Source organism: Trichoderma virens (genome assembly GCF_000170995.1).
Source record: "Trichoderma virens Gv29-8 chromosome Unknown TRIVIscaffold_5, whole genome shotgun sequence".
Taxonomy (NCBI): domain Eukaryota; kingdom Fungi; phylum Ascomycota; class Sordariomycetes; order Hypocreales; family Hypocreaceae; genus Trichoderma; species Trichoderma virens.
The window spans coordinates 589,018-616,825 of record NW_014013744.1 but is presented as its reverse complement, the minus strand read 5'-3'; the positions used below and the strand labels follow the sequence as shown (position 1 = coordinate 616,825).

General features: G+C 48.0%; 8 protein-coding genes across 8 annotated transcripts; 4 read left to right on the top strand and 4 right to left on the bottom strand.

Moving 5' to 3' along the window:
- Positions 1-2,107: 2,107 nt before the first annotated feature.
- TRIVIDRAFT_149098 (uncharacterized protein) lies at positions 2,108-3,897 on the top strand (the record flags this gene model as incomplete). The annotated part of the gene is made up of 6 exons (XM_014102167.1): positions 2,108-2,271; positions 2,327-2,886; positions 2,940-3,109; positions 3,165-3,243; positions 3,313-3,466; positions 3,522-3,897. Coding segments are annotated over 6 exons (1,503 nt in total), but the record flags the coding sequence as incomplete, so codon positions are not given.
- A 1,298-nt stretch (positions 3,898-5,195) lies between these two features.
- Positions 5,196-7,792, top strand: TRIVIDRAFT_56038 (glycoside hydrolase family 92 protein; the record flags this gene model as incomplete). The annotated part of the gene is made up of 3 exons (XM_014102166.1): positions 5,196-6,988; positions 7,072-7,170; positions 7,225-7,792. 3 exons carry the CDS (start codon positions 5,196-5,198, stop codon positions 7,790-7,792), a joined length of 2,460 nt encoding a protein of 819 aa, XP_013957641.1.
- A 349-nt stretch (positions 7,793-8,141) lies between these two features.
- TRIVIDRAFT_147314 (uncharacterized protein) lies at positions 8,142-10,121 on the bottom strand (the record flags this gene model as incomplete). The annotated part of the gene is made up of 4 exons (XM_014102165.1): positions 8,142-9,168; positions 9,222-9,435; positions 9,523-9,752; positions 9,808-10,121. The coding sequence occupies 4 exons, from the start codon at positions 10,119-10,121 to the stop codon at positions 8,142-8,144; spliced, it is 1,785 nt and encodes a 594-aa protein (XP_013957640.1).
- A 2,471-nt stretch (positions 10,122-12,592) lies between these two features.
- Positions 12,593-14,236, bottom strand: TRIVIDRAFT_169108 (uncharacterized protein; the record flags this gene model as incomplete). The annotated part of the gene is made up of 2 exons (XM_014102164.1): positions 12,593-13,854; positions 13,928-14,236. The coding sequence occupies 2 exons, from the start codon at positions 14,207-14,209 to the stop codon at positions 12,859-12,861; spliced, it is 1,278 nt and encodes a 425-aa protein (XP_013957639.1).
- A 428-nt stretch (positions 14,237-14,664) lies between these two features.
- On the bottom strand, positions 14,665-16,153 carry TRIVIDRAFT_86763 (uncharacterized protein; the record flags this gene model as incomplete). The annotated part of the gene is made up of 3 exons (XM_014102163.1): positions 14,665-15,042; positions 15,107-15,388; positions 15,447-16,153. The coding sequence occupies 3 exons, from the start codon at positions 16,120-16,122 to the stop codon at positions 14,732-14,734; spliced, it is 1,269 nt and encodes a 422-aa protein (XP_013957638.1).
- A 3,951-nt stretch (positions 16,154-20,104) lies between these two features.
- Positions 20,105-21,373, top strand: TRIVIDRAFT_37756 (uncharacterized protein; the record flags this gene model as incomplete). Its single annotated transcript, XM_014102162.1, has 1 exon — positions 20,105-21,373. The coding sequence occupies one exon, from the start codon at positions 20,105-20,107 to the stop codon at positions 21,371-21,373; it is 1,269 nt and encodes a 422-aa protein (XP_013957637.1).
- A 578-nt stretch (positions 21,374-21,951) lies between these two features.
- On the bottom strand, positions 21,952-22,964 carry TRIVIDRAFT_25302 (putative PTH11-type G-protein coupled receptor protein; the record flags this gene model as incomplete). The annotated part of the gene is made up of 3 exons (XM_014102161.1): positions 21,952-22,141; positions 22,219-22,697; positions 22,788-22,964. Coding segments are annotated over 3 exons (846 nt in total), but the record flags the coding sequence as incomplete, so codon positions are not given.
- A 2,998-nt stretch (positions 22,965-25,962) lies between these two features.
- Positions 25,963-27,656, top strand: TRIVIDRAFT_37227 (uncharacterized protein; the record flags this gene model as incomplete). The annotated part of the gene is made up of 2 exons (XM_014102160.1): positions 25,963-26,443; positions 26,512-27,656. The coding sequence occupies 2 exons, from the start codon at positions 25,963-25,965 to the stop codon at positions 27,654-27,656; spliced, it is 1,626 nt and encodes a 541-aa protein (XP_013957635.1).
- Positions 27,657-27,808: the final 152 nt, after the last annotated feature.

Here is a 27,808-nt window from a genome sequence, read left to right as displayed (position 1 = left end):
CATGTGCACTGATACGATATGAGCCAATATGTAATAATAGCATGATGAGTGAATTTGACCCGGTTCAACAAGCGGATACCGGCTTTCTTCGCCCACGTACATTCATCTGTCAAGTATGCAAGATAAATATGTACATATACTCTCTCCTATTGATGACTGTAGTATCGGCAGAATCCACAAGTGGGCATTCATCTATTACGTATTCCTTCGGCATCTATTCCGTAGAAGTACTCGTGTACTTAACCCATCCTCAGCCCGATATCTTCAGCTTGTCAGTAAGTACTTCGGTGGGGGTCTTGGAATGAACCGGGCTCTCGCATTGTCAATGCATGGTGGCGTGGTCTAGTGAAAGGATGCCACATTTATGACCTCGAACTTTGAATATAATAGGTCAATGGGTGAGATGGCATGCGTGTGTGCGGGCTTCTAGAAACAGCAGCACGGTATTCACACGTGGTGTAGAGACTACTAATGGCGGCGGTTTGCACCTATGAGCATTCCACGCCTTTCATTGGCTTATCCTCCTAGTAGTTGCTGCTGGAGGCGAATGACTTTGTGGTGACGCGTGAAGCAGTTCCTTCAGTATGAGAGCGCCGCATGGCCATTTCCAAGGTTCTACAACCTGGTGTAGCAAGCACACTTCAAGCCAACCCATCATATTGTATGCTTGCAAATGAATTCTCAAATGTAACCCGATGCCTTTGCTTGGCCATCAAGTAAACAATACCCTGTGCGTACGAGTGCAAGTGGTAGTATGTACATGTAAAAATTGCTTACTGAGTTCCACATAGCCTCGTTAGCCACAGATCCCTTATCATTTACGAACTGCACCCTTGCAATTACAGTCACGAGTTGCAAGGATTTATATCCGACGGCGCGACACGCAGCCTATGAGCGAGAGCCAACGTCTCCGCGATTTATCAAACCATTGAGCGACGGTTTCGACGCTGGCGCTTCCCCCAAATCTGAAGCGTTTAGCCGTGGCGATACTGTGCAAAGAGGCGGAGGCAAGTTGCCATCTTCAGAATCAGAATGTCTCTTGCTAGAATGTCCTCAAAACTTTACCGTGGTCTATACGTGGGGGATGAAGGCTGCTTTGAGAGTACCTCTGCTTTGATAAAAGTCTATGGGTACACCGTCAGTCGTATCTGAGAGATATACACGTAGTCGGCTCTACAAGAATATCATCCGTGGTTCCTCAACCCCACAGAAGAAGCTCAAGAATGCGGGGGAAGAGAGCCGTGATTGAAATCGAAACCCCCGTTTAAACCCCCATTATCGAAATCGGGCATCTTATATACCTTCCCGATGATTTAAACCCCCCACGGACGGTCACCGAGTTTCTCGCCATCTCCAAACTTCTCCACACTAGTCGATAAGCCATAGTGAACTCGGCATTTACTCGCTAATTATTGCCATGTTATCTGCGCCGGCCGTCGGTCAATTACCGTGCTGGTTGTCGGTATCTCTCTTTATCTTCCTTGTTTTCATCATGAGAATGGATGTGGGGGAGATCTTCCTTCAATCATCACCCCGACCCCCCACCGTACATGAAGGCATGATCTCGAGCAGCCGTCTTTGAGTGCGTGTAGGCAGGCATATTAAAAAGGAACAAGGAACCATGCAGTGTTGCCTGCTTCCGAATGCAACCTTGGGATAGCAGGCTTCTCTGGCACCAATTACATCTCTTTGTTGAACACCCAAAACGCCGTGGTGGTGTGTTGTTCTTATCTCCCCTGCCTTCTTACATCTGTCTGAGGGAAGAACAATACGGCGCGAGGCTATACCGGCATCCAATCGAGCTCGGCACAACCCGCGAGCCTGCAGAGAACCTGAGACAGATCTCGGAACTGAACGGCCTAAACTTCACAAAGTCATCATGGGTCAGCCAGATTTGAATGAGAAGGATGAGAGGGGACTGCAATCCGTCACTTCGATCCGTCCTGGGGCGGCGAGTGGTGTCTTGGAAGACTATGCAGACCCCGATGTCCAGAATGAAGCCGAGTCGACTCACAAAGGAGAGTTTGGCACCAAACGTGATCTTGTAAGTCGCCAAATGTTCGTCCTTGATGAAAAAAGAGTATTGACTGATTCAACTTGTCGATAGAAACCTCGCCAGGTGTCCATGATTGCTGTCGCCGGAACCATAGGCACCGGTCTTTTCCTCGGGTCTGGTGCTGCATTGGTGAACGGCGGCCCCGTGGGTTTCTTCCTTGGTTATACTATTGTTGGCTGCTTGGTGGGCATGATGATGTACTGCCTTGGCGAAATGTAAGTTTGACTACGAACATTTTGCTCTTGATTGTTGCTTACAATGTATCTATAGGACCGTTTTTGCTCCAAACATTGGCGGTTTCATCGAGATGGGCAACAAATACATCGCTCCCGAAGCAGGGTTCATGATGGGTATCAACTACATTTTACAGACCGGCCTGGCCATTCCCGCGGAGATTACGGCCACCGCCGTCATGATAAGCTACTGGGACCATGTCCAGAATCACGTATCGGCGTATATCGCGACCTTTCTTATCCTTAGTATCGGCATCAACCTCCTCGGCGTCAAATACTTTGGCGAGATTGAGTTTGTGTTTGCTTGCATGAAGGTATTAATGCTCGTTGCTCTCATCTTGTTCGGCCTAATTGCCGATGTCGGTGGTATTAATGGCGTATACACGGGTGGCCGCTACTGGAGAGATGAGCCATTCAATGATTCGTTTGCAAACTTGTCACCAGTCTCCCTCTCACGCTTCCTCGGATTTTGGAAAGTCCTTACCCAAGCTGCTTTTGCGTTTGGTGGTATCGAGGGTATTAGTGTACTAGCCGGAGAGGCCCACAACCCCAGGAAGACAATGAGAATGGCTGTCAGAACAGTCTTTTACAGAATTGGTAAGTGGACATACCTATACTATTAAGAAGCATCTATTGACATTTGCTCATAGTTGGGCTGTACCTCCTGACCGTATTGATGATCTCCCTCAATGTCAGCCAACATTCGTCAGCGCTGCTCAGCGCAGTCGCTCAAGGCGGTTCTACTGCAGCGTCATCACCTTTCGTCGTCATATGTCAGCAAACTGGCGTCAAAGTCCTCCCCAGTGTAATAAATGCTGTGGTAAGTATCTAACTATACGACGCTATGGACAACCTATGCTTACAGCTGAATTCAGGTTATGACCTCTGCGTTTTCGTCATGCAACGAAAACGTCTTCGCCGTAGCAAGAACGTTGCTAGCGCTATCTCGTCAAAGTAAGAAGGCCTTTGTTTCGATGATCCTGATGACCATTGATCGCTGTATGCTAATAATTTCCCACCTAGAATCTATGCCCCAGTGCTTTCTGAAGACAAGCCGTTTCGGCACACCCTTTTGGGGAGTTGTTGTGTCTTTCTGTTTTGGGCTGTTGGCTTTCCTCTCTGTCTCCAATGGCTCTGCTCAGGCTTTCATATGGCTCTCAAATTTGTCAGGTGAGCAGTTTGTGACTTCTTCCCGTGTGTTCAGTGACTGACAGTTCAACTTTAGCTCTCAGCAGTTTGGTTGCATGGATATCTATCTGTGCCTGCTTCGTCAGATTTTATCGCGCCCTGGAAGTTCAGGGTATTGATAGAAGGAACCTCGATCTTCGAGGGTGGTTCCAGCCATACATGGCTTGGATTTGCATCTTTTTCTTTTCTGTTATCCTATTCTTTAACGGATTCCAGGCTTTCATTCATAAGTTCTCTGTATCCGGCTTTTTTGCTTCCTACATAACACTGCCAGTGATTGCCTTGGCATTCTTTGGGTTTCGACTCTACTTATGGCGGACTGGGAAGGTATACGGCTTGACTAATCTCACTGAGATTAATCTTGGCAATGGGCCAGCCAAGGCTCTGCGTGGTACTCGGTATGATCTTGGGTCATCATGAGTTCAAGGCCAGCATGACACTGCAGGAACGGTTGTGAATAATGAGATAATGTAATGTTAAGCTAATTGAGAATGCGATACGACTATAAAGTACAGTATGATGCTTTCTATTTATTCTAAACTCAAGACACAGGATAAATGTTGTATTGGTCAAGAGCCACCCTCTTTCTCCCTTGAAATTATTACTGATCGGGGGAGCTCCTCACCAAAATTATCCAATTTTCTTCAACAGGGATATCACAAAATGTGAGCATGATTTATGGCTCCAAAGACTGCGGGGTTGAAATACGAAACTGCCAACCAGTGATGAGATCTTCATGCCATTACCCTCTTAGATTGTGCTACTGAGTAAATTGGGGCGAAGTCGGATGTTACCTCCATGTTCACACCCGGCTCGGCATTTCCAGGGCACTGTTCGGCCGTCGAAATCTTACGAAACATGATAAGGAATACTACCCTTCTACAGCATGTGACTCTGGCCCATAAGATTCTTAAGCACATAACTTCCCCCGCTTCATCAGACGATGTTCTGTGTCCCGATCGTCCCACGGGCGCTTGATATGAATTGGGCAGTTGGTTATCTCCAGTGGAAGCAACGGACAGTTTGGGAGGACAAGAAGCTCCACCAGGTCTACCTCGCACCGCATGCGATCCGTTGCCATAGTCACAGCCAACCCTGCGCTCGAGCGCTATTAGCTAAATTCACAGATATGGAGAACAAAACAGGGCATACTTGGGAACAATGATAATATAAGCTCTCAGCCAAGTGTTGATACATTGCAATTGTGCCAAATGCCATATGGAATGACAGATTCAGATCTAAGAGATCTTTATTGTACCCCACCAATTGCATGTATGAAACCCACCTCTAAGATTCGATGCCTCTGAGAAAGAGGGGCAAGAAGCGCGTCGTGACGGCATGGCGGCCGACTGGGGTTGCAGCAATTTATCCAAGGGGTATAAGCCGGCATCTGCAAATTGGCAATGCACCTCCCCTCTTAGTCCGAGACATGCTCATCACAATCAACGGCAAAATGTCTCACGGTATGGAATGCTGCTGCGGAACATGAATTCCGGAATGAATATTTCGAATGGTTGGCCCGACGGCTGGTGAGTTTTGTGATAAGACGCGGACGATGTAACGCAGGGAAATGAAATAGAAACTATAGAGATTTGAGGGGTTGTTGCCTTTGGGAAAGACAATGGAATACATATGGAGTCGTGGTGGCAGCACCATTGGTGTAGAATACTGTTCATGCGTCCCGATTTGTTGTCAGTACAATAAGAGACTGTAGGATTATGGCGACAATAAACAGAGCTATCAAGGCTGTAGGTCTATTCTATGGACTTGCAGCCACCACCCAGGCTCAAGCTGCCTCCTTTGACCCCTTGACATATGTCGACTTGCTCATCGGCAGCAGCAATGGCGGTAATGTTTTCCCAGGGGCCACTCTTCCATTTGGCATGGCCAAGGCTGTGGCCGATACGAATAGCGGTAGCAATCAGGGCGGATTTACGCTGGACGGCTCATCTGTCACCGGTTTCAGCGTCATGCACGACTCTGGCACCGGAGGCTCGCCGTCACTTGGTAACTTCCCACTATTTCCGTATACTTCTTGCCGAGGCGGCGAAGTAGACGGCTGTTCTTTTCCCAAGAATGATCGTGTCAAGTTTGGCAGCTTCTCCAACGAGAGCGTTGTTGCGAAGCCGGGATACTTTGGCATAACACTTAACAGCGGGCCTAAGGTTGAGATGACAACAACTCAACACGCTGCGTTGTTCAAATTCACGTTTCCAAATGCAGGCCCTGACGATAAGCCCCTTATCCTTCAAGACCTGACAGATCTTTCGAATTCGAGGCAAGATAACGGCACCGTGAGTGTTGATGGAAAGACTGGCCGCTTTACTGGCAATGCTATTTTCGTTCCCAGCTTTGGCACTGGTACCTATAAGCTGTACTTTTGTACAGATTTCTCAGGAGCGGACATTTATGACAATGGCATCTTTGTGAACTCACGTGCCAGTGCCGACGTCAAAGATCTTACCATCTCGCGCTCTATCAATGGCTACCCGTTGCCAGGTGGTGCCTTTATCCGCTTTAATAGCGCTCAAAATCCCATATATGCTCGTACGGGCGTCAGTTTTATCAACAGTGCTCAAGCTTGCTCCAATGCCGAGAAAGAAATTACTAAATGGGATCTCGACAAGTACGCCAGCGAAGCCGCCGATATCTGGCGGAAGAAGCTTTCTCCTATTACCATCAAAGCTGGTAAAGGGGTGAGCGACGACTACATCACGTCATTTTACTCGGGAATTTATCGCACACTGGTCAATCCTCAAAATTACACTGGAGAGAATCCTCTCTGGAATGATGGCGAGCCGTACTATGACTCCTTTTATTGCATTTGGGATTTGTTCCGATCTCAAATGCCATTTATGACTATTTTGGATCCTGCGGCTCTCACAGAGCAGATTCGTTCGCTGATATCTACCTATGAACATTTGGGCTGGCTGCCTGATTGCCGAATGAGTCTCTGTCCGGGATATACCCAGGGTGGCTCAAATGCAGACAATGTCTTGGCAGATGCCTATCTTAAGGGCCTCAAAGATGGCATCGATTGGGAAAAGGGTTATGAGGCTGTTGTTAAAGACGCAGAAGTTGAGCCTTATGCATGGTCCACAAGCGGTAGGGGAGGCTTGGACTCGTGGAAGAGGCTCAATTATATTCCCGTACAAGACTTTGACTACAAGGGCTTTGGAACCATGACACGCACCATTAGTCGTACACTTGAGTACAGCTATAATGACTTTTGCATCTCCCAAATTGCTGGAGGACTGGGTAAAAAGCAGGATCAAGAGAAATATATCGAATCCAGCGGCAATTGGCAAAATCTGTTCAAAGCTGACCAGACATCATTCTACTCAAACGGAACCAACACCGGATTCGAAGGCTTCTTCCAGGCCAAGTTTTTAAACGAGACCTGGTTCACACAAGACCCATTGATGTGCAGCAACTTAGATTCCAAGAGCATATGCTCACTTCAGAACTCCGGGGCTGAAACATTCGAAAGCAGCACTTGGGAATACGGCTTGTGAGTTTGAAGATTTTTTTCATCCAAAGTCTTGCTATTTGTTTTATTCAGCCTCTTTTTAGACAAACTGACAATCTCTGTAGCTTTGTTCCACACGATCAGGCTAGCTTACTCAACCTTTATGGTGGCTCTGACGCCTTTGTTGATCGCCTCTCTTATATGCACGATCAAGAGATCACATAGTAAGTGATTGTTGACGGTAGTTACCTCAAAGTTTCTAGCTAATGCTGTTTTAGTATTGGCAATGAACCTAGTTTTCTCACTGTCTTCCAATATCATTATGCTGGTCGGCCAGCTTTGTCCGCCGAACGCAGCCATTTCTATATCCCCAGGTTTTTTGCTCCTGCACCAGATGGGTTGCCAGGTAATGATGACAGCGGCGCCATGGGTAGTTTTGTTGCCTTCTCCATGATGGGCCTATTCCCAAATCCTGGCCAGGATGTCTATCTCATTATTCCACCTTACTTCGAGAGCGTCAGCATCAAGAGCCCAATTACAGGCAAAACTGCGACTATACGCAACATTAACTTCGACCCCACCTACAAGAATGTGTATATTCAAAGGGCTACCTTAAATGGCAAGCCTTATACGAAGAATTGGATTGATCATAGTTTCTTCCTTGAAGGAAAGGAGCTTGTGCTTACTCTTGGTACCAGAGAAAGTTCGTGGGGAACCAGGGTTGAGGATCTTCCGCCGAGTTTGAGCCCTTACAATAGTAGCAGCATTGCTCACACGTCTGCTCCTGCAAGAAGATCGTATCAGCCGCGTTTTGAAAGTGGAAATGTGGGGATGATGTTTCATTGAGTTAGATGTTTATACTCTGTACTTGTAGCCATTTTGTTACCACGGCCTCAATCTTTTCAATATATTACATCACCAAGTCTAGCACTCTGAACGTAACTCATGCCTGGTTGCTACACAATATTTCTTAAATAGGCTAGGAAGCTACATAACAAAAATGTATATCATTAACGTTTGGAATAGGGCCAAAACATGTATCAGTATACACTCACTAACATTTTCAAAACTATTCCTGTTTCATTTCTTTTTAAGCCCTGAATATGCATAACCTATAGAGTATATCCACCCAAATTTATACGCCTCATAAAAACCCTAATACGCCAATCGACCCCAGTCCCGCTTTGGTCTCCGTTTACCAAACAAACATCTCCTCGAAGAGCTCAACGTCAATGTGAACCTTCCTCGTCTGCCTAATCACGGCCTGTCGTGTCGTGTCGGCAATTTCTGCCGGACCGCAGACAAATACGGCTGTCTTGCCCTGAGATTCATTGACAAAGTTGTCAACCAAAGAGTGGATGTCAGGTCGTGATTTCTTGAATCTAGGATCGGCGATGCTGTTACCAGCCTCCTCCGTCTTGGGTGTGGCACTGGGAGAGTCTGATGTAATGTAAAACTCCATGTTAAGCCTTGACGCAGCCAGCGCGGATCCTTCAGTGACGCGAAGATCGTTCGCAAGTACATCTCGAACGAAGCCCTCGTCTCGCACAACCCAGACCAAGCGAACTTTAGGAGGTATTTGTGACTCTTTCTGGTCTTCAAAGAACATGCGGAGGTAAGGAAGCACTGTGGTGATGCCGCTGCCTCCAGCAATGAAGAGAACCTCGTCAAAGTGATCGAGACGAGCAGGTGTGCCGTAAGGGCCTTCGAGGAAGACTCTTACGCGAAGCGGACCGGATTCGCTCTTGCTAACCAACCTGTCTCGCAGTCTCCGAGTCATTCCATCTCGGGGACGAATCATGAAGGTCATGTGCGAGTCACCCGATTCAGTGCTCAGTTCCGTAACGCGAGGAGACTGTGTGCCTGTCTCCTTGTCGCTGGGCTGGTCGCTACTGCTACCGTACGACGGGATATCGTCAATTTGCTTAGATCTTCCAGCCAGAGTGAAGGGATGAGACTCCCAGAAGTGCAAGCTGGGAAAGTATACGAAGTAGTAAGTTCCTGGTGTTTGGCGCGTGCTGTTGATAGAAGGCTTGACCTGGAGACGGATCATACCGGTCTCTTCGCTGTAGCTGGCCAATGCAAGAGAGCCTTGTCCGAGGAACGTCTTGTAGTTCACAACGACGACACGCAACATACGGAGGAAATGGTCGCCAGCCCATAGGCCAACACAAGCCCACACCCAAACCACGTACATGCCTCTGAACTGGTCCTTGATATGGCTGACATCTTGTTAAAAAAGTAAATACTAAAATAATTCAAGTGGATGACTTACTAGAACAGTGCAGCAAGGAAGACAGCGGCAAGGGAAGCATGGGCAGCCTTGAAAAACTCATATATACGGCTACGCAGAGGGGCAAAACCAAAACCTGCGGCAAGACCCAATGCTATAACCATCTGTTGTTTTTGTAAGTAACCGCACGAAATGGATAAGGTGTAAAGTAATAGCTTACAAGAAGTCCATAGCGGAAAGTGGGATCGGTGCGCAACTCGTCGTGATAACCATCCCATCCTTGTTCTGTTCTTCAAATTAGCATGGTTTTCTTTTAGGCATAGTAAGCAGGAAATATGCTTACCATTGACATAGTAGGCCGAAAAGATAATGCCATGGCAGATGCCCTCTACAGTCAGGGTCAGGGCCAGCCAGCGATGGAAGATGCTAAAAGTCCTGTAGCTCCATCCAGTGGCATAGATGAGGATGTTGGCTCTTCCACTGAAAAGAAAGACGAATGGCAGTTCGGCCACCATGAAGATACCAAGCCGATCAGCAAAAATTCGGCAGACCTGTCCTGGAATTGTTTTGTAGCTGACAGCTATGTTAGAATAGTATCGTAGTAAAAGATTAGATCGGGAATGCCTACTAAAGATTGCCACTAAAGACAGGGTAGTGAAAAGCTAGCATGAAGATTTGTGTAATGATGTAACCAACAATGACCAAGGATTGCAAACGGAGAGGAACGGTGAACCATCCCAAGGGTTGATGGTGGTGGTATGAGAATGTAGGGGCCATCATGAGGTTACGGTGGAACCAGCCCTTGATCTTTGCTGCCGCATTGTTCTTTCGTACTGGTTGGCTGGGGCGCTTCACCGGGAGCAATGCGATAGCGTGGCTGATTGTGCCCAGAAGCAGCACCAATCCCCAATAAGCGTATGGGATCCATCTATCATCATACATCCGTTAGTAAAGGACATGAAGAATAATTCCGTAGGAGGACATACCGTAGTTTCTGGTGGTATACAATGTTTGTATAGTAAGTGTTGACGGTTCGGTAAGATATAGCCCAGTTTGCCTGAGACGGCATTGAAACAACGTCCACGACAGTCTTTTGTGTCTGCTCGACAGTGGGGAGGCTGTCAATGTACTCCTGTGTCACATTGGAGACAGTGGTTTCATATGTTTGTAGATTGACCAGCTTGGAGGACTTCTTGCATGTTCCCGCCCACCAGTTGATACCCGGGGCTATAGCTTTCTCCTCACAATGTTCCCATATACACAGGTATGTTGACGTAATACGTAGGGGGTGAGTGCAAAGCGTCTGTTCCGTTACGTTATCCGAAGCGAATTTGGTCTTGGCCAAGGAGTAGTAGCAAGAAGCTCCGCAAACCTCGAGCCCGAGGGGCTTGGCCGCATGGGCGCAAACCGCGAAGAGGAGGCACAGGAGGTAGGATGTCCGTGACAACATTTTGTTATCTTGGTCCCGTCGCGTGGCCTACAGTACTTGAGAGCTGACAACCGGAGAACAAAGCCGGCTGTGAGAGATAGGGCGGCACCAGAGTCATGATATATATGTCAATTGTGACAATTGTGACCCGGGATATCTACCAAGTTCAGCAAGTACTCGTATCCACACACGGCGGAGTTTAACTGCTATGTACGGTGGGCTCAGGGCTCATTGAAGGCTTAATCGGCCAAAACCCGAGGCATCAATAGTGTGGCAAGTGGTTTTCTATTCTATCCACAAGAATCTGATATCAGACAGAGCCAGTCGGCCTGCTACGGAAGGGTGCTTTCCACCAAACAATCCACATCTCGGAGGAACTAGCCATGTTACCTCGACTCAGACGTGACGAAGTTTGCCGGGATGTACATCGGAGTCGGCTTTCGGGACAACGTTGTCTAGGGCTGGCTTGGAGATGGTAGGGGTGCCTAGCTCAGATCTCAACAGCCGAAAGGGAAACATTTTGTGTGTGATTGTGAGATACTGTCCTTGGCATTCCAACACCCTCAGAACGGGCTTGCGGAGCCGGTCGCTCCAAGTGTGTGGGGACGATGCTGATACCTACATGTAAACATATGGACACCTTCCCGACCCGTTGTGCCCTTGACGTTGATCAAGGACCGATAGAGACAAATTAAAGAGATGCTGGTCCCGCTACCGTGTGCTATGTATGTAACAGTGAGCCGTGGCCAAGACAAATATAGCAATGCCAAGTCGGTCGTGGGAGGCTGCCCTCTCAGAGAGCTTCGATTTTCAACACACAAACACCATTTTGGTGGCTATTGCACGACAATTGGAGACGCCGAGGTCGCATGTTCGCTACCACGGCTTAAGGCAAACTAAGTGGGTAGAACTGGAAACAAAGCCAGGGATGGTGGAGTGACGATGCCCGCTAGAGATTAGATGGATTGATAAGATGATCAGATAAAATTTTTTCACAAGCCCACCGTCATCTCAAGCTCATTCTTATAGCTTGTAGCTCCAGTGTTGCTCGTGCGACTCCATCGAATTCGCCCCCCTGATTGGTTTGCCGGGTCTCAATCGGGTATTTTACGTGAATGGGGGTTAGACATGAACCCACAGGAGCCGAAAATGCCTCGACTCGAGACCTCAGAGCACGCCATTTATAATCATTGGTCCCAACAAACATGCTTCTTCTCCATTTAAACTCTGCATGAAGATGAGTTTCTCAATTGAGCCGAAACCGCCGACGTGCTGCGGGCATCATGGAGGGAAGTTCGAGAACTGGCAAGACTGGTCAGATGGAACAACGGAGGCAAGGCCCAGTTTCGTTTCTCAAGGTTTGGCTTGGCTTCCCGCCCCGGACGGCAAGTTGATGACTGAGACTCTGTCATTAAAGTATCATTAGCCTAGATAGCTTAATTAAGGTGAATATTAATATGGCTTTGTCGTATCAAGTGCCGGTTCAATGTCGGCGGCCAGGGAATAGATTAATATCCTTGCCCAGATGCAACACTCCTTGTCGTGAACAAGGTTTGGCCCGGCAAAATACCTGGCGCAAAGTCTTTCCTGATGAACAGCCGGGATATGATATGGCGGACTTTTATCCACCCACTTATGTCTGCCCTGAGGTAGGGAGACTGGTGGATGGGATGGGGCGCCAAATGCCGCAGATCGATGAGCGCTTGCCAAGCATCGTCCCTCGGAGAATCGGCGATACGAGCAATTGTGATAGTTGCTTTGCCTATGGTGCCCTGATAACGCTTTTGAGGACGCTCTGGCTGCATATATTGTTTTGCGGAGTGCATCAAGGCAGATATTAACTCAAGTCGGAAACGGAATGATGGATCCAGCCGAAAACTTCTATCCCTGCAGGCCATCTATATATAGGTCTCAGCATTGAGAAAATGCAACGCTGCCGAGTGCAGTTTCCTTGCACAATCACGTCTTTGGCTGACCGCTGACTCCGTCTCATCAGTAATTTCAATTGCCTATTCTGGATTCTCATGCTGTATTTGGCAGTACAATTGAATGGCCACGATTGTGTATGTGGTACGATAAGCATGCAGCTCTTGGTTTCCATGGCTAGGTAACACCACATAGCATTAGACTATTAGCATGGTATGCGATGCGGGAGAGATCGACGTCTAACTCATATTGTTATGCTCATCATCGGGCTGTTGAAAAGGGGAAGAAGCATAACCCAGAAGCAAACACCTCTCGCTTCAATGTTTACAGATCAACCTTGACGGCAATGGCACTAGAGGCATGGTAGCTCGAGACAAATAACCATGCTCTGCGTCTGCCTCCCTCTTCTTTCGGATCAATGGCCACCAACACAGAGGCGCTAGCAGTCCGGATTCTGTGTCCATCATCTTGGAAGATCACATTGACATCCCAGTTTCCCCCATCTTTAATTGCAGCACCCCCTTCTTCTTGTTTTTTGCCGGCTTTGGGTGAGGCCTTCCACACCAAGATGGGATCTAGAACATGCTCCTTTCCCTTGTTGCTGAAGAAATCTATGCCCCTCGTCGGTCCACAGGAAAGAATCCCACTCGCATCAAAGGTGCTGTTGGCATATGGGTCCCTAAAGTAGCTTGGATTGTCGATAGGCGATCCAAGTTCGATATCTTCAGTCACGTTGATGAGCTTATTAGCGTCTCCCTGGATTTGTCCCAAATGCAGGACGCCACTGGTACACCCATTTACAAGAATTTCATCTTTGGCTCTTCCATGACTTAACCCGTTCAGGTTGTGCAACTTCTCCAGTGCAATTGACGCATGGACTCCTGCACTGTCACCCCCATCAGCCGATCCCGACTCTTGGAGCTTAACGTGGAGGACGTTTGTCCATGTGGCCATGGGAAACAGGTCCTCGACTCTCCTCATGAACCCATCCGTGTAGTAGTGGTCATTCGTCACAAAAAACGACGTCGGAGATTCAGCAAACAGGTCATTTGGCGTTACAAAGAGGGGGTGCCATATTGTCCTGATGTGTCGCGCTGTCTGAGAGCCAATGACATGGTGAAAAAGCTCCACCACCGAGTGCGACTTTGGAGCATTGACGTTGCCGTTCTCACGAAAATGCTCGGGGTTAGGCTTGTGGTTAACGGCAAATATGTAAACCGCTTCGCCTTTAGGCTTATTCGGATCATCAATAACATCAATGCCATGAGTCACGAATGGCCCGCTAAAACCTTCGAGTGCTAAAACTTGGGTTTTGAATGTCTACCTCAGCGTGTCAAAAAAAAAAGTTTTGATGCATAGCATGCCATCTCTGGTGTTCAGCCAACATTCTCACCTTAGGATCAATAACTTGAAGCTTTCCCTTCATCTTTTTCGTGGATGGGTCGTGAAAATGCTCCAATGGAGGGAACCATGCCAGGCGGCTCCCTACATAATCTTCACAAGCAGTGAAGATAAGGCCGCTTGGTTCATGATGGTGCAAATCCTCACAGTTTATCGTGTTTTCAATCACCACATAGTCTTCTGGGGCCAGTTCAGTTCTTTCTGGATTTCGAAAGACGCCAGAGACGAGGATAATTCGCTGTCCGTAGAAGTTGTATACGTAGCCCAGTAGCATAGCAAGCAGTACTACGACAATGGAGAGACGGCCTGCCATGATGACTCGTAAAGAGAGAAGGCAATCTCTGATGAAGAATGATTAACAAAGGCAGATTAGAGAATTGGCGCGACACTAAGAATTTATCACATATGGTTCACTTGTTGCATTTCGTCATTCCGCGTTGATGGATCAGGAATGCGGGGGACCGAGGTTCGGCAATGGAGAGGCTTGTTTCAACACTCCGTATACGCGTACATATGCGGGCAATGGGTACACATATGGAGTAAGACGACAGAGAGCTCCAATTTGAGTGATACCAAGATTGAAAAGAGACAGAGGAGGAATAAGAAACAAGAGAGGGGTTGGCTAGATTTTTATTATACGTCGGGTATCAACAGAGCCTTGACAAATCGAAACGCAGCAGCGACAACGCAGCAACTGGTAGACCCAATGAGATGCACGTGCCCTGGATTGAAGAAAATTCAAAATGGATTTATTTATTTATTACTTCTTTTTCACAGGAAGCCTGCTAACTGATGCTTACTTCATGTTCTGTAACAGATACTTGAAGCCGGCGAAAGCCTCCTCTCCGCTGGGCACAATCTGGTTGGCGGGAAGGACGAAGCCATATCTCCCGGTGTCTCTAAGCTCAGATGTGAAAGTGTAATCTGCTTTGACAACCTCATTCACATAATCGACGCTGGAGCCAGTGGCCTGATAGATGGTCGAGCAGATAGGGCCGTAGTCGAACGAGGTGCCGTGAACAGCACGGATAGCAGCTACGGCGCCCTTAGCGAGAGACTGCAGCTCACTGTTGTTCGGCGCGACGGCAGTGCAAGAGTATCCATAGGCTAGAAGCATGAGATGGTCAGTAAAAGCTATAGCTAATCTTTCTTGGGTCTTGTAGGTACTCACGAGTCATGAAGAGTTGAGAGTAGGAGTGATAGTCGATGTAAAGCTTAAGACCCTGGGCCGTCTTGATCTTTTGGATGTAGGCAGATAGGGCCTTGAACTCGACAGAATCACCTGCAGCAGCACCTTTGAAGTCTTCAGCACAAGGATTGGTAGATGCGCCTCCCGGGACATTCCACATGTAATTCCAGTTTCGGTTGATGTCACGACCGACGCATGAGCTGCCGGAATTTGTTTGTCGGTTCTTGCGCCACAAGCGATCAGTGCTTTGGGTATACAGAAATCCTAGAGTGGTAAATGTTAAGCTAGGACTTCATATCTCGGAGTAAGTGTGCAATCTCACCATCAGGGTTTACAACTGGGAAGAAAATAAAGTCATATTTGTCCAAAAAGCCCTTAGTCGTAGCGTCGGTGCTCGTGAGCAAGGTGTAGGCAAAATATTCGACAACCATAGTAGTGATCCATTCTCTGGCATGAACAGTTCCATGCAGAATGACAGCGGGCTTGACGCCTTTGCCTCCGCTGCCCCAAAAGTGAATGCCGGTAATGGCGTTGCCATTCAAAGAGTTACCAGATGTGACAATCTCTGAAGTGGTGGGAAACTGTGCCGAGAGGTCTCTGAGGAATTGTAGATGGTCTGCATAGGCATGGTACGAGTTGAACCATGTGCTGTTGACGGCTTTGACGGCTTCAACAGAATAGGGGTGGAAAGCGGATTCTTTGCCGATGGAGAGACCAAGATCCTCGTGCATGACCACGGGCTTCAAATCCAACGTCTCCTTCTTGAAAGCCTCCAGTTGGCTAGGGTGGACTACTATATCTGCAAAAGATCCTGCTTTCTTTGCAGGCTTCCAGGTCTGGAGATTCAGCCTGTCCACAATGTCGTTGATGCGACCAATGTTATTGGCTTCAACAGACAGCCGGAAGACCTTGTATCCATCATAGGAGACCTTAGGAGTATGAAAGACGGCGGCTGATGCCGATGCAAGGAGGGCGGATAGAAGAGCAAGAGACTTCATGGTGAAGGCTAACGATATTGTGGGTTTTTGACTCTGTGCTCTGGTGATACCAAGATGCTGACAGGAGACAGGATTCCGTCCTGTCTGGAATGTTTATGTCGCATATTATATAGTCAGTCATTCCTCCTCATCCAGATCGACTGTGTTGCCCAATTATTGATATTCAATGCCGGTATGACTTGCACCATTACCACGATTAGAAGGTAGTAGCCGAGAAGAAGGCAGTTGGGTGGTTATCAGATTGAAGATGGCCTATCCCCGCCAATAGCCCAACAAAATAAACGAGAATAGTGCAACACTGCAAACCCGATGAGCAGCAAACAAGCCAAGATGAAAAAAATGCCATAATCTTTAGAACTGTCAAAGGGGTTCGAGGCCGTAAACGATCAGATGCCCCGAACCCGCTAATCGGATCACGTCAAGGGGGATCCGCATCACGCAGATCCAGCCAAGATCTTCACCAGTTCATGACCATTGAGATGCTCCAACGCTTGGGCCTTCTGAATGTAATCGATAGGAACTGCCGAAGAGAGCTTGTTTTCCGTGAATAGCGATAAGAGGGAGGGGCTGGTTTTAAGGTAATAGCAATGCACGCCTGATTGACCTGCCAGAAGGAGGGTCGCTGGCTCTTTCGATGCAATGGGACTTTTGACCAGCGATAATTAACACGGTGATGAGTTATCATAGATACGACACCACTGTTGCCGACGATACCCACGACATCCGAAGGTCGAGCGGTAGATTCCGAGTGCCCCAAATAGTAAACCGCCTTATTATTTTTTTATCCACTCCAGGAGCAGTGTAACTCACCATATAAGCGTGATTCATTTAACATATCATAATCTATCTTTGCATATTCTGGTTGAACATCCATGGCGTACAATCCGCATTCCTCAAGGGACGGCTTCGGAGGTCATGAGCACTTCGCCTCCGCTAAATGTGGTGCCGATGTAACGGTATGGTGACACCGGCCAAAAACCACCAACCAGACGTTGATAAATATATTAAGGCCTACCAAAGTTCCGTTTAAGCATGTCTCAGCCAATCTTCTACCGAGATCTTTCTGCAGCGATCATAACAGGAAGCTGCATAGGCTCATCGGCTCTCGGGAACTGAAAGGAAGCGCTGTCCAGCCTATCCTCGGGGTGCTATTACTATACCATTGATGCCAATTTGATGGGTTCCTTTGGCACATGCATAGAAATCTGGGCTTGTTACCTTTTCTTGGTGCCCTTGAATAGATGATTAGAGAGATGGGAAGAACAATTTGCATTGCGTTCATTAACTTTTCTCCAATAATAGTAAATACTGCTGCAGAAGGTAGAAATGCTAAATTACGGAGTCGAATATATTATCCTTACTTCCAATCAAGTGAGAACTTGAATAGAACCTTGGGCAGAGTAGTGTTAACGAATATGTAAATGTGTATCTCAAAACTCCATATAGGCGTGTTAGTGAATGAATTAGCTGTTATTCGTATTTTCGGAGGCGCAATCGAAGCTGAGCTAGATATACGCAGACTCGCGGGTGCTAGCCATGTTCATTATATTACCCTTCGCTTCATTTTCTATAGTTTTGGCTATCTTCTGCTGTATGTCCACATTACGAAGGAACTCTTGCAGGTTTTCTCGATTTCTATAACATGTTAGACTCCCTGAGGTATGAATTCAAATAGTTATAGCCTCCCCTTTTGTGTGGAGGGTTGGGAGCGACCGGGGTGGTGTAATTCATCTCTCTCTTCTAGATGTGCTGAGACTAAAGTAATATCATTGAGAGATCATACACCTTACCGTGAAATGATAGAGAATTTTTTTTTTTTTTTTTTTTTTTCATCTTCAATGGAGACGAAATAAATACAAGAAATTTTATGCTGGTGAAGTACTGAAGATGAAGGTACAATGGCTAGTTGAAGTTTTTACTCCTCCTATTAGTCTAAGTTGCGCACCAATTCTCGAATTGCTACCCTGGAAATCGAGGGGTAGGGTCAACTTCACAAGCTTCACACTTTGTGTACCTGGTCTTAATTGCTCTCCTGTATTTCCCGCATAGGAAAAATAACAAGGTGGGCACCCTGAAGCGCGATGCTTCAAACTATTGAATCTCATTATAATAAGCTGCCGCTAACGGCTGACACTAGTAGAGCTTAAAAGCTTATAACAGAGCTGGTTGTTTGCAGAAAAGTGCCTGGAGGTAGCCTGGAATTTCTTATTGGATAATTCAGAAAGCCTGTTATTTATGCTTTCATCTGTCATCCCCTTCTGACGCGTCTGGCAGGTCTGAGATGTTCTCTCTTCCTTTGACTGCAAATTTTGCTCTCTGCAGCTATCTTTCCTGCTCCCTTCGCAGTCAATACGAGCATTCGTGTAGCACATTCCCTTACTACTCGTATGCCATCATCTCGCTAATGAACCTCGAGGAATCGGCAATCCCACAAGTTCGATTCCATCACAGTGGATCCTGACTTACGTACTCATTGTTGGTCAAAATCCCCACTCTGCTCCAAGCAACACACAATGAAGAAGTAGTTTTTACTTCTATTATTCTGCTTTGCGGGGAGAGTGACGTTCCGTAATAGCAACCTGTCCAGATTGTTCTTCCATCAGACAGAATTTTCCGACTCAATTTCCTCTGAAAAGTCCGTGTGCGAAGGTGTTGGCTGGGCTTGAGTCGAGGCACTCTCTAGTCCTGGTAAGCAGGAGCCGTTATAGCCGGTGGCATCAGTACTAGATGAGTTTGGGGACTGGTCCCGTTAGAGGCCCGAGCTATTAATGAGTTGGTAATTAAATGGAGGGGCTATTGATCAACTGGCGTTCAGCTCTTCATTTAGAGCTCTGCAGCCTTTCTGCCTTTAATGAACGACTGCCTCTTCTTTTCCTTTGGCGTGGAGATAATTCATCGCCGCGAGATGGCCAAGAAGCCAAGGAGCCAAGAAGCCGAGAAGGGAAGCCAAGGCAGATCATAGACCAAAAAGTATCCACCAGTAAAAATTCCGAGACAGATACAGCTTTTAATGGCCTTATTTAACACACAAATTCACGCATTTCGACTCGAATTCTGTTCTGCTAGTGGTGTTTGTTCCCCTGAATTAGGCCCGCATTCGGCGAGGAAACTAGCCTGAACCCGGCGCTATGGAGATAATTGTGACCCATAACAGGACGTCTGCCCTGTTCTGCTTTGATGGCTAGAGATGCCAAGACGATGTCTTTGTCAATGATCCAACCTTGTGGCCGTTGTGACATCACAACGCCTACCTACCTGAGTATAGATAGCTTCCGACTAACAGTTATGCCCTGAGAGGAACATCCGCGAGGAGCCGTCATAACTTTAATTTGTTTCCGAATGCCGGATCCTTCATCGCGTTCTTGAAACACACCTCTTGCGTGGGAGGGCTGTGCAAACGCGGCGCCTTCTCGTATCATGGTGGCTATGGTGACCACCCCATATAAGCAGGTTGTGCAGAATCTTACAGTACAAAACTACGCCCTTAGTGTGGGCAACTCACAGAGCAGTTGGCTACAAAAAGGATGCCAAGTGCCAGAGCCACAATACTGCTCCATTCATGCATGCAATCTTAGAGCGGAAGCTCTTGGGGCCCCTAGAGATGCTCTGGATCGACAGTTTGCCTACGTCAGATGCTCGAAACTTTAGCGGTGCATGAAAAACACGGGGCTCTGCGCCCCGGGGAGTCAAACGTGGATGCTTTCACAAGCTAGCGCTTACCTGCCCTCTCATTCGACGATGGTTTTAAAGGATTGAGGTCGTCTAGAATCCTAATGGCAGCCACTCCGTGGAGACTCTTTAGGCTGTAACATGGAGTTGGATCAGTTGTATTAATGTCAGAAGATCCCTGCAACCTCTCTTTCATATTACTAGTAGGACCGTGGTCGCTTGAGGGTTTCTTCCAACACCATTCCTTTCTTTCATGACAAACAAACGACAACATATCTTCCTTGCTCGTTACTTGTAGCAAAAGAATGCCCTAATGACTAAATCAACACCTTCATTGTCTCGATTTACTACCGATCTACGAGTGATCAATTTCGTGTTTTTCTTAATTTGGTTTGCCGCAGTTCGATATTGTCAAAAGACCACCTACTACGACCCGTCCTCATATTTCTTTCGCTCCGATGCCGCCTACCGACCGTTCTACTCGGCTGTGAGAGAGCAGGAAGCCGACAATTTCCTAGCTTCTCAGAGCGCACAGCATAGCAGATTAATAAAAGGAGCAGAAGGAAGCGCCCGACAGCCCGCTCCATACTGCGTCGGCATTCCAACCCTCCAGAGAGAGCGGGCGCAGTTCTTTCCAAGGACGGCAGCATCCCTCGTCGACTCATTGACACCCGAAGAGCGAGAGCTCATTCATATTGTTGTTCTGTTGTCTGATGTCGATGCGACAGTAAATTCGGCATTTGGGCAAGACTGGCTTCATGCGATTGCCGATACAGTCATAGTTCACGAAGATACGCCAGAGAAGCTGGTCGCTGAAAATGGCTATCAGACGATACCGCGACATTCCGAATTTGCCGCTAGAGACGAGCGTGTAAGACGCGACTATTCTGTCCTTTCCGAGACTTGTCGTCGAAACGAGGCAGACTACTTCATTCTTGTTGAAGACGATGTTATTGCCGCGAGAGAATGGTTCAAGCGGCTCCGAGTGGCAACCCCTCAAGTAAACGAGCGCGCAGTTGCCAAAGGCCGAGATTGGCTTTACATCCGACTCTTTTACACCGAGACTTATATGGGATGGAACTCGGAGGAATGGCCGCTATATATACGGAATATTGGGCTCATATACTTGGCCGTGTTGAGTGCCATGTTCGCGATTCGCTATCTCCACCAACTGGCTCCGCCGTCTCTCAAGGATCGAACATATAAAAACTCCAAGCTCTTGATGGCAAATGTACTGTTTATATGGGTGCCTCTTTTCATTGGGCTTGGATTCATGGCTGGTCGATTAACTGTCAATCCCCTTCCATATGGGGTGCAAGAGATGCCACAATACGGCTGTTGCAGCCAGGGCTTGGTTATACCAAACCGACACCTGAACTTGCTGCAAGAGAAGTTACAGGCGTCTCCGTTTGACCTACCTGCCGACTCTACCATTGAAAAGACAGCTAACGATCTCGAGCTGGACAAATGGGCACTTGTGCCCAGCGTTCTTCAGCATATTGGAGCGCGAGGATCATCGGCTAAAGGCGGCGCCCTTAAGTCAACATGGAATTTTAGTTTTGAGAGGTTTTATTCAGCATAAAGATTTATACATACACATGTCGTACATATATACCACTTTGCAAGTATTGAGATTTTTTTCCATACCGAATTTCTGAGCTTGAACGAAAGGATATATACATATACTCATCTGACGAAAAAGACGTCAAGAATTTGAAAGCTGGCTTTCATTGTGGTGGAAATGCACAAAGCATACTCTGGATGGCACAGCTTGTAAGTTTAAGAGTACAAAAGGAATTTTATTACAGTTGAAAGAAGAGAATGTAGTTTTTAGAAGTTAATGTGACATCCTGGGTATCACTGCTGTTATGCCGGGTCCATGTGGAATGACGTTCTCACAACATCAACAGTTTTTGAGATGCCTTGAGCGCCAGGGGTGTCGGAGCCACTGTCGTTATCCTTGAGGGTGTCATCAATGATGTATAGCTCGTCACTTTTCCTCCCCATTCCCGCTTCGGGTCCTGAGACGGACACAACCTGACGACTGTGTCCTCCTCCACGCCACATGCCCGGGTGTGATGCCTGTCCAGACAAGTTGGAGAGGGTAAAGGCGCCCTTTCCAGGAGTTCTATTGTCGTTATTATTTGAATTCTTCATAGTTGAGTCGAAGAAGCGAGGGAATAGTCGGGCCAAGGGCTGCCTTAGAGTGGGAAGACAGGCGCCGATTATACCCGCATTGGCCTCGATCAATGTCCAGATGCCGCGGTCGATGAAGTTCCATGTGGTGTCTGCTTTATTGGCTAGTGAGTTTTTCACAGACGTTGCTCTGAGAATAGACGTGACAGTAACACTGTTGAAAGTAAGTAAGAGTTAGCGTATCGTTAGACCAGGGAGATTTGGGAATTGATGAAGAGAAGTTCAACGTACAAACCGCCCATCAGGAAGATGGCGCATAGCATTATCTTGTTGCGTGGGCTGAGCTGGAGTTGCATGATCGGCCAAATAGGAAGAGCCAAGACCATCACATCTGTCAAGATGTTCATGACAGCATAGGCGACCCAGAATATATCCGAGTTGATACACTTTGCCTTTACAGTTTTATCCCAAGCACCAGCAATGGGGACACACTGGAAAATGGTCGATCCCACACCTCCGATGCTCCAAGCGACGACGACTCCCATTACAATATAAGCCGCGATCTGGAATCTCTTGGTGACAAAAATACGCTGATAAAGTAGGATGGTGGCAACTTTGTTGAGGCAAACGGTTACTTTGTAGGGGGTTTGAGCAATGAAGAACCACCTAAGGGCCGTGTCAAGCTCAACCACAGTGAGATCGGCTTTGTGCATTCCGTAGCCATTTTCTATGGCAAGCTGGATGGCAACAGAAAGAACGATGGAGAAAAGCTAAAAGGAAGAAAACAAACCAATTCCAATATTAGCAAAGATCCATCTCAACGGGGATTTTGAGGCAAGACGAAGTGCAATGGGACTCACAAGTGAGAAGACGATGACAATGTCGTCAGCACCAAGATTGAAGAGATAGGCTCGACTTGCACACCTAACGATAACAATCAAACCGGCGGCGATGATCATTACCAGAGACGTGATATATAACTTCCACCCATGATTGTCTATCCCGTCGGCTGGGAAGCCCATACCCTTCGGCCCCATGGTGGATCGCGATTGTAGGTTTGATCACAACTCGAGCACGGGACACATGACTTGAGTGGGCGTGTTGGTACTCTAGTATTTTCTGTTGAATAATCGCCTTCCCGAAGTAGCCGGATATTGACTTGGAGACGAATCCCGCTCTTCGGCACGGGAGGCCGTGGCAGTCGGGTGCTTTGATCTGGAGAGGCCCTCAACCGGCACACCGGCCAAGGCAAAAGTAACGTAGAATATCGACAACTTGGCTCGTGTTGGTCAGACATGAAGTGCCGTCCACAGAATATGAATAGAAACTCGGTCCCCCCTGTTTGCAGACAAAGGGTAAAGATCTGGACCGTCGAGGAGCTGCCAAGAGTTTCGAGTAACACCACCTTCTATTACCCTTTGGGCAGATTACGCCTGCACGAGGACTTTTGACATTAATTCTTTCCCCTTTCTGCAATGCACAATTCTCTCATGTAGCTAGTGATAATGTGCCATAGAGCGAACCCTGCGGATGCAGGACAAGCGATGCAGCAATGCAACGCTGGGAGAGCTGGGGTACCGTAATGCTTAGTGGAGCATGCAAAAGAGGTCCATGAAATGAGACAGGCTCCCGTTGATGACATTCTTGACGGCGGCGGATGAATGAAGATAGTATAAACCTGCTACTGCTAGTACCAATGCCATGGTACACGGAGCTAGCTTGGTTCACTCACACGGCACCCACTACGTAGCGTGGTACTGAGTAGTATTCTGTTGTTCGTATCGAAAGGAGTGATTCAATGGAGCTCTTTTGATCTGGAAGCTGAGATCCATTGCACAAGTTATGCTCATCAGACACGAGGATGAGGGTGGAGTATCCGTGTTGCATAACCTGGGTACAGTACGTTCCAAGCGATATACCAAATTCTAACAACTTGGTCGCCATTACCTACAATATGCCACTGTTTTCCTATGATCATATAATCATCTTCCTTTGACATTCCTCTTGACACTGACTCTCTTCACGCGTCTCAAGCCACACAGTAGGGCCATACTAGAGTGCTACTACTGCTATATTAGTTTCATTCGTATGCAGTGGTGGATCTCCAAACGGCCAAACACATTTCAAGGAACTCTTCCGTCTGCAAGGAACCTACATGCGAGTATGTACAAGTCGCTCACTGCTCAGCTTTTGTTCTCAGCAGAGCGGGACTCTGTCTACATCCATGTATAGTAGACACACAGGTCCAGCAACATCTCCACTCTCTACCCCTGTCCTTCAGCCGCCCATGGCTAGGAAGGACGTGTTGGTTCGGGACTTCCCAATGAAGGATTGAGAATCGACCAAGGTCTTTACGAAGAGTGTGAATTAACCTGTCGAAGCTAGCACAGACATCGCTACCTGATGTCGTGCGATGGAATCTCGTCCGCTTGCTTTTTCTGCATCGCGCGAATCGTGTCTCTGGCGGATGAGCTAAGTTTATCGCCAACTTTAAATTCTTTTGACAGCGGCCCCGAAGACTAGAGACCAGCGTGACAGGCACTGAACCAAGGAATTATGCGCTAGTTTGTATCCTTGCCATGGCGATGGCGAGACTAGAAGAGGCGGAGCCCACGCCATAACGGAACCAGCGCATTATACGCGGTTTTAGTACGTGGTTTTAGTTCTTGTACGCCGTTGCTAATTCTTGTTAGCTTTGTGTTAAGGCGCAAGGGGAATCATATTGCGCAGAATGGAGGGAGTTTGTATGCCTTTAAGGGCACGCATAGCTTCCCGTGGCCAGCCGCATGGAATTCCGGAGAGCTGGGCTTGTTCCACAACCTTGCCTAGATGACAAATGCTCGTACCTCCGTACAGGCATTTAGGTTCTCCTACGAGTACGAAGCACAACTATCAGCCGAGTCCAAATACTAATTGTTTGCTGGCCACGGAGATGGTCCGATGCCGAGCATACCGACCCAGTTGAAGATGAGAAGTGGCTACGAACTATTGAATTTTCTCATCCGCAATGGTTGAGATGTTATAGAAAATGGGAAAGAAACCTACTGCGTAGCTGTTTTTGGAGTTGGCCGGAACAGGGGCCAAAATGAATGCTTCCAAGTTCATTCGGTGATGCGCTGGCAGGTCGAGGGGTGATACTCCACGGACTTGATATGTCCATGTAGGCTGAAGTTTAGATACGAACTCATGCAGATTGCAGAAACATAAACAAAGCTACCCATGGATGGCCGTAATAGGGAGTACGAGTACTACAAATAGACAAAGAGATGCAAGAAATTTGCTAGAATACCACGCACAATGTCGCACTCTGCAAGACTCCGCGGGGGGGATCTTTCACAGCAGAGTGATCCAAAGGCCTCCGCATCTCCACCTGTTTACTCTCTCCTCGCGCCCGCAGAAGGCCTTTCTCTTGCTCTCGTACTCTCCCTTAGTCTCGAATTTATTGACCAAACTGCTCCTCCGCCATGCAGCAATTGATCCGTAATTTTCTTGGCCGCAAATTGGTGACCTTTCGACAGGGATTGCCCCCAATTGTTTGGGGGATGTTGGCCGATAATATCCCTGCCAGCGACCTAGAAAGTACCCCGGCCCACGAGGCTTTCGCGTCTTCCCGCATCAGACAACCTGAAATGAATATTGGCGACCAGCCGGAAAGTGAGCTCTGTTGGCCGCACCCCGGAGCTGGTCCTCCCTGGTTGCCTGAGGCAATGGAAAGACCCAGCACCTTGGCTATTGTGTTGCTACCTTTTAGAGGCTCTGTTGGCGGCGTGGTTACTGAATCGGGCTGCAGATGCGAGCGCCTCAACGTGGGCGATGGTCATCATTATGGGGTTAAGCAAGCGGTAGGTTTGATGAAATTGCGCATGAACTGGATCCACGCCGCGCAATTGGCCCGGTTTAAGTGACGACAGACAAATATTAGAATCTAGCCGGAGGACTATATATGTAGTGATGCAGATGCCACTGTCGCATCGATCAGACAAATGGTGCTGAGCATCGGCAGTTCACCACATCTCCAACAGCCTCACCTTCACCATGCTTCTCACAGCTAAGAGCGCGGCCCTGATCCTGGGTGCTGCCATTGCCTCAGCTACTCCTGTGGATGTCACGACGTCGACGGCATCGTTCTGTAACACACGCCAATTCCTCACCGTGTCTACGACCAATGGCCCTATCACTGGTCACCAAGCGTCCAACTCCGCCTGCGTGATTGAATACCTGGGCATTCCCTTTGCGCAACCACCTGTTGGGAACCTGCGATTTGCGGCGCCTGCGAAGATCAAGTCCAAGAAGCCTTATGTGGCTGCTAATTTTGGATCTGATTGCCCATTGACCCCGTCAAAGCCCGTCAACTACCCCGGATTTACGCCCCAGGCGCAGCAGATCGTCAACTATTTCGCTTCTGCGGCGGGCACTCCTCAGAGTGAAGATTGCCTTACCCTCAATATCTGGTCCAAGGCGACGCAGAATGCATTGAAAGCGAAGAAACCTGTCTTGGTGTTCTTCTATGGAGGCAGTAAGCATACCCAATTTGCGAGCTGAGAGAACAACGGCAATGATTGTGGTCTCTAACAACGAGAGTAGGATATACCATTGGAAACACCGACAGCCCGTTTTACTCAGGAAAATACTTCGCCGACGCTGAAGATATTGTCGTTGTCACAGTCAACTACCGACTCAACATTTTCGGCTTCCCAGGCGCCCCTGGCGAGACTCAAAACCTCGGTCTCCGCGACCAGCGAGCGGCCGTCGAGTGGGTTCGAGACAATATCAAGAAGTTCGGCGGCGACCCCAGCAAGATTACCATCTCTGGCCAGTCTGCCGGAGGTGTTGCTGTTGACTACTGGACCTACGCATACAAGAAAGACCCCATCGTCAACGGCGTGATTGCGCACTCGGGCAATGTCTTCAGCTTCCCTGTCAATGCCCAGGGCGTCCCCGAGAAGAACTGGAACACTGTTGTGGCTGCTGTGAATTGCACTTCTGCTAGCGATGTCATGTCTTGCATGCGCCAGGCTGACTGGCAAGCTATCAAGGCCGCTGCAGCCGGCATCAAGCCCACGCCGAGCAGCAGTGTTCTGCGATCTATTCCCGCCTTCTACCCGATGCCAGATGAAAAGATTGTATTCTCTGACTATCTCTCGTTGACCAACTCTGGTAGCTTTGCAAAGGTGCCCCTCTTGCTGGGAAACAACAACAACGAGGACGGATACTATCGCATCCCGGCTTTCGCCTCCGGCATCGTACCGACTGTTGACCAGGTCACATCTTTCCTCCTCGAGTCCTTCACCTGCCCTGTGTCCCACCAGGCCAGCGCTCGTCGCAGTCACGGAGTGCCAGCCTGGGCGTACCGATACATGGCTGACTGGGACAACACTCGTCTCTATCCCACCAGCGGCGCCTATCACGGTGTTGACCTTCACATGATCTTTGGAGCTTCGGCAGATGTCAGTGGATTGCCCACGACCGCAGACCAGCGAAGCCTGACAAAGTTGATGCAACACGCTTGGTTCACCTTTAGCAACAACCCATCCTCAGGCCTGAGCAGCCTTGGATGGCCCCAATTCAACAAGAGGACTGCCTCGTTGATTGTCCTTGGCCAAAACAACCGCCCCAAGGCACAGTTTGTGTCTCCCTCAGTTTTTGACCTTACCTGCCCTAATATTACCTTGGCAGGTTTGGGAACGGTTGTATCAACTGTGGCCGATTCATTATCGCTCCCGCTGTGAGATTGTTAGATTGATACATGGCTCGGCAGCCTAATAATGAATTATACGAAGCTACGATATATAATTAATAATATCTAAAATTTGTACTTATAATTGAAGTTATTCACACCCCATGCCTAATAACAAGTGCCTGGTCCCGCTCGCCGTTTCCA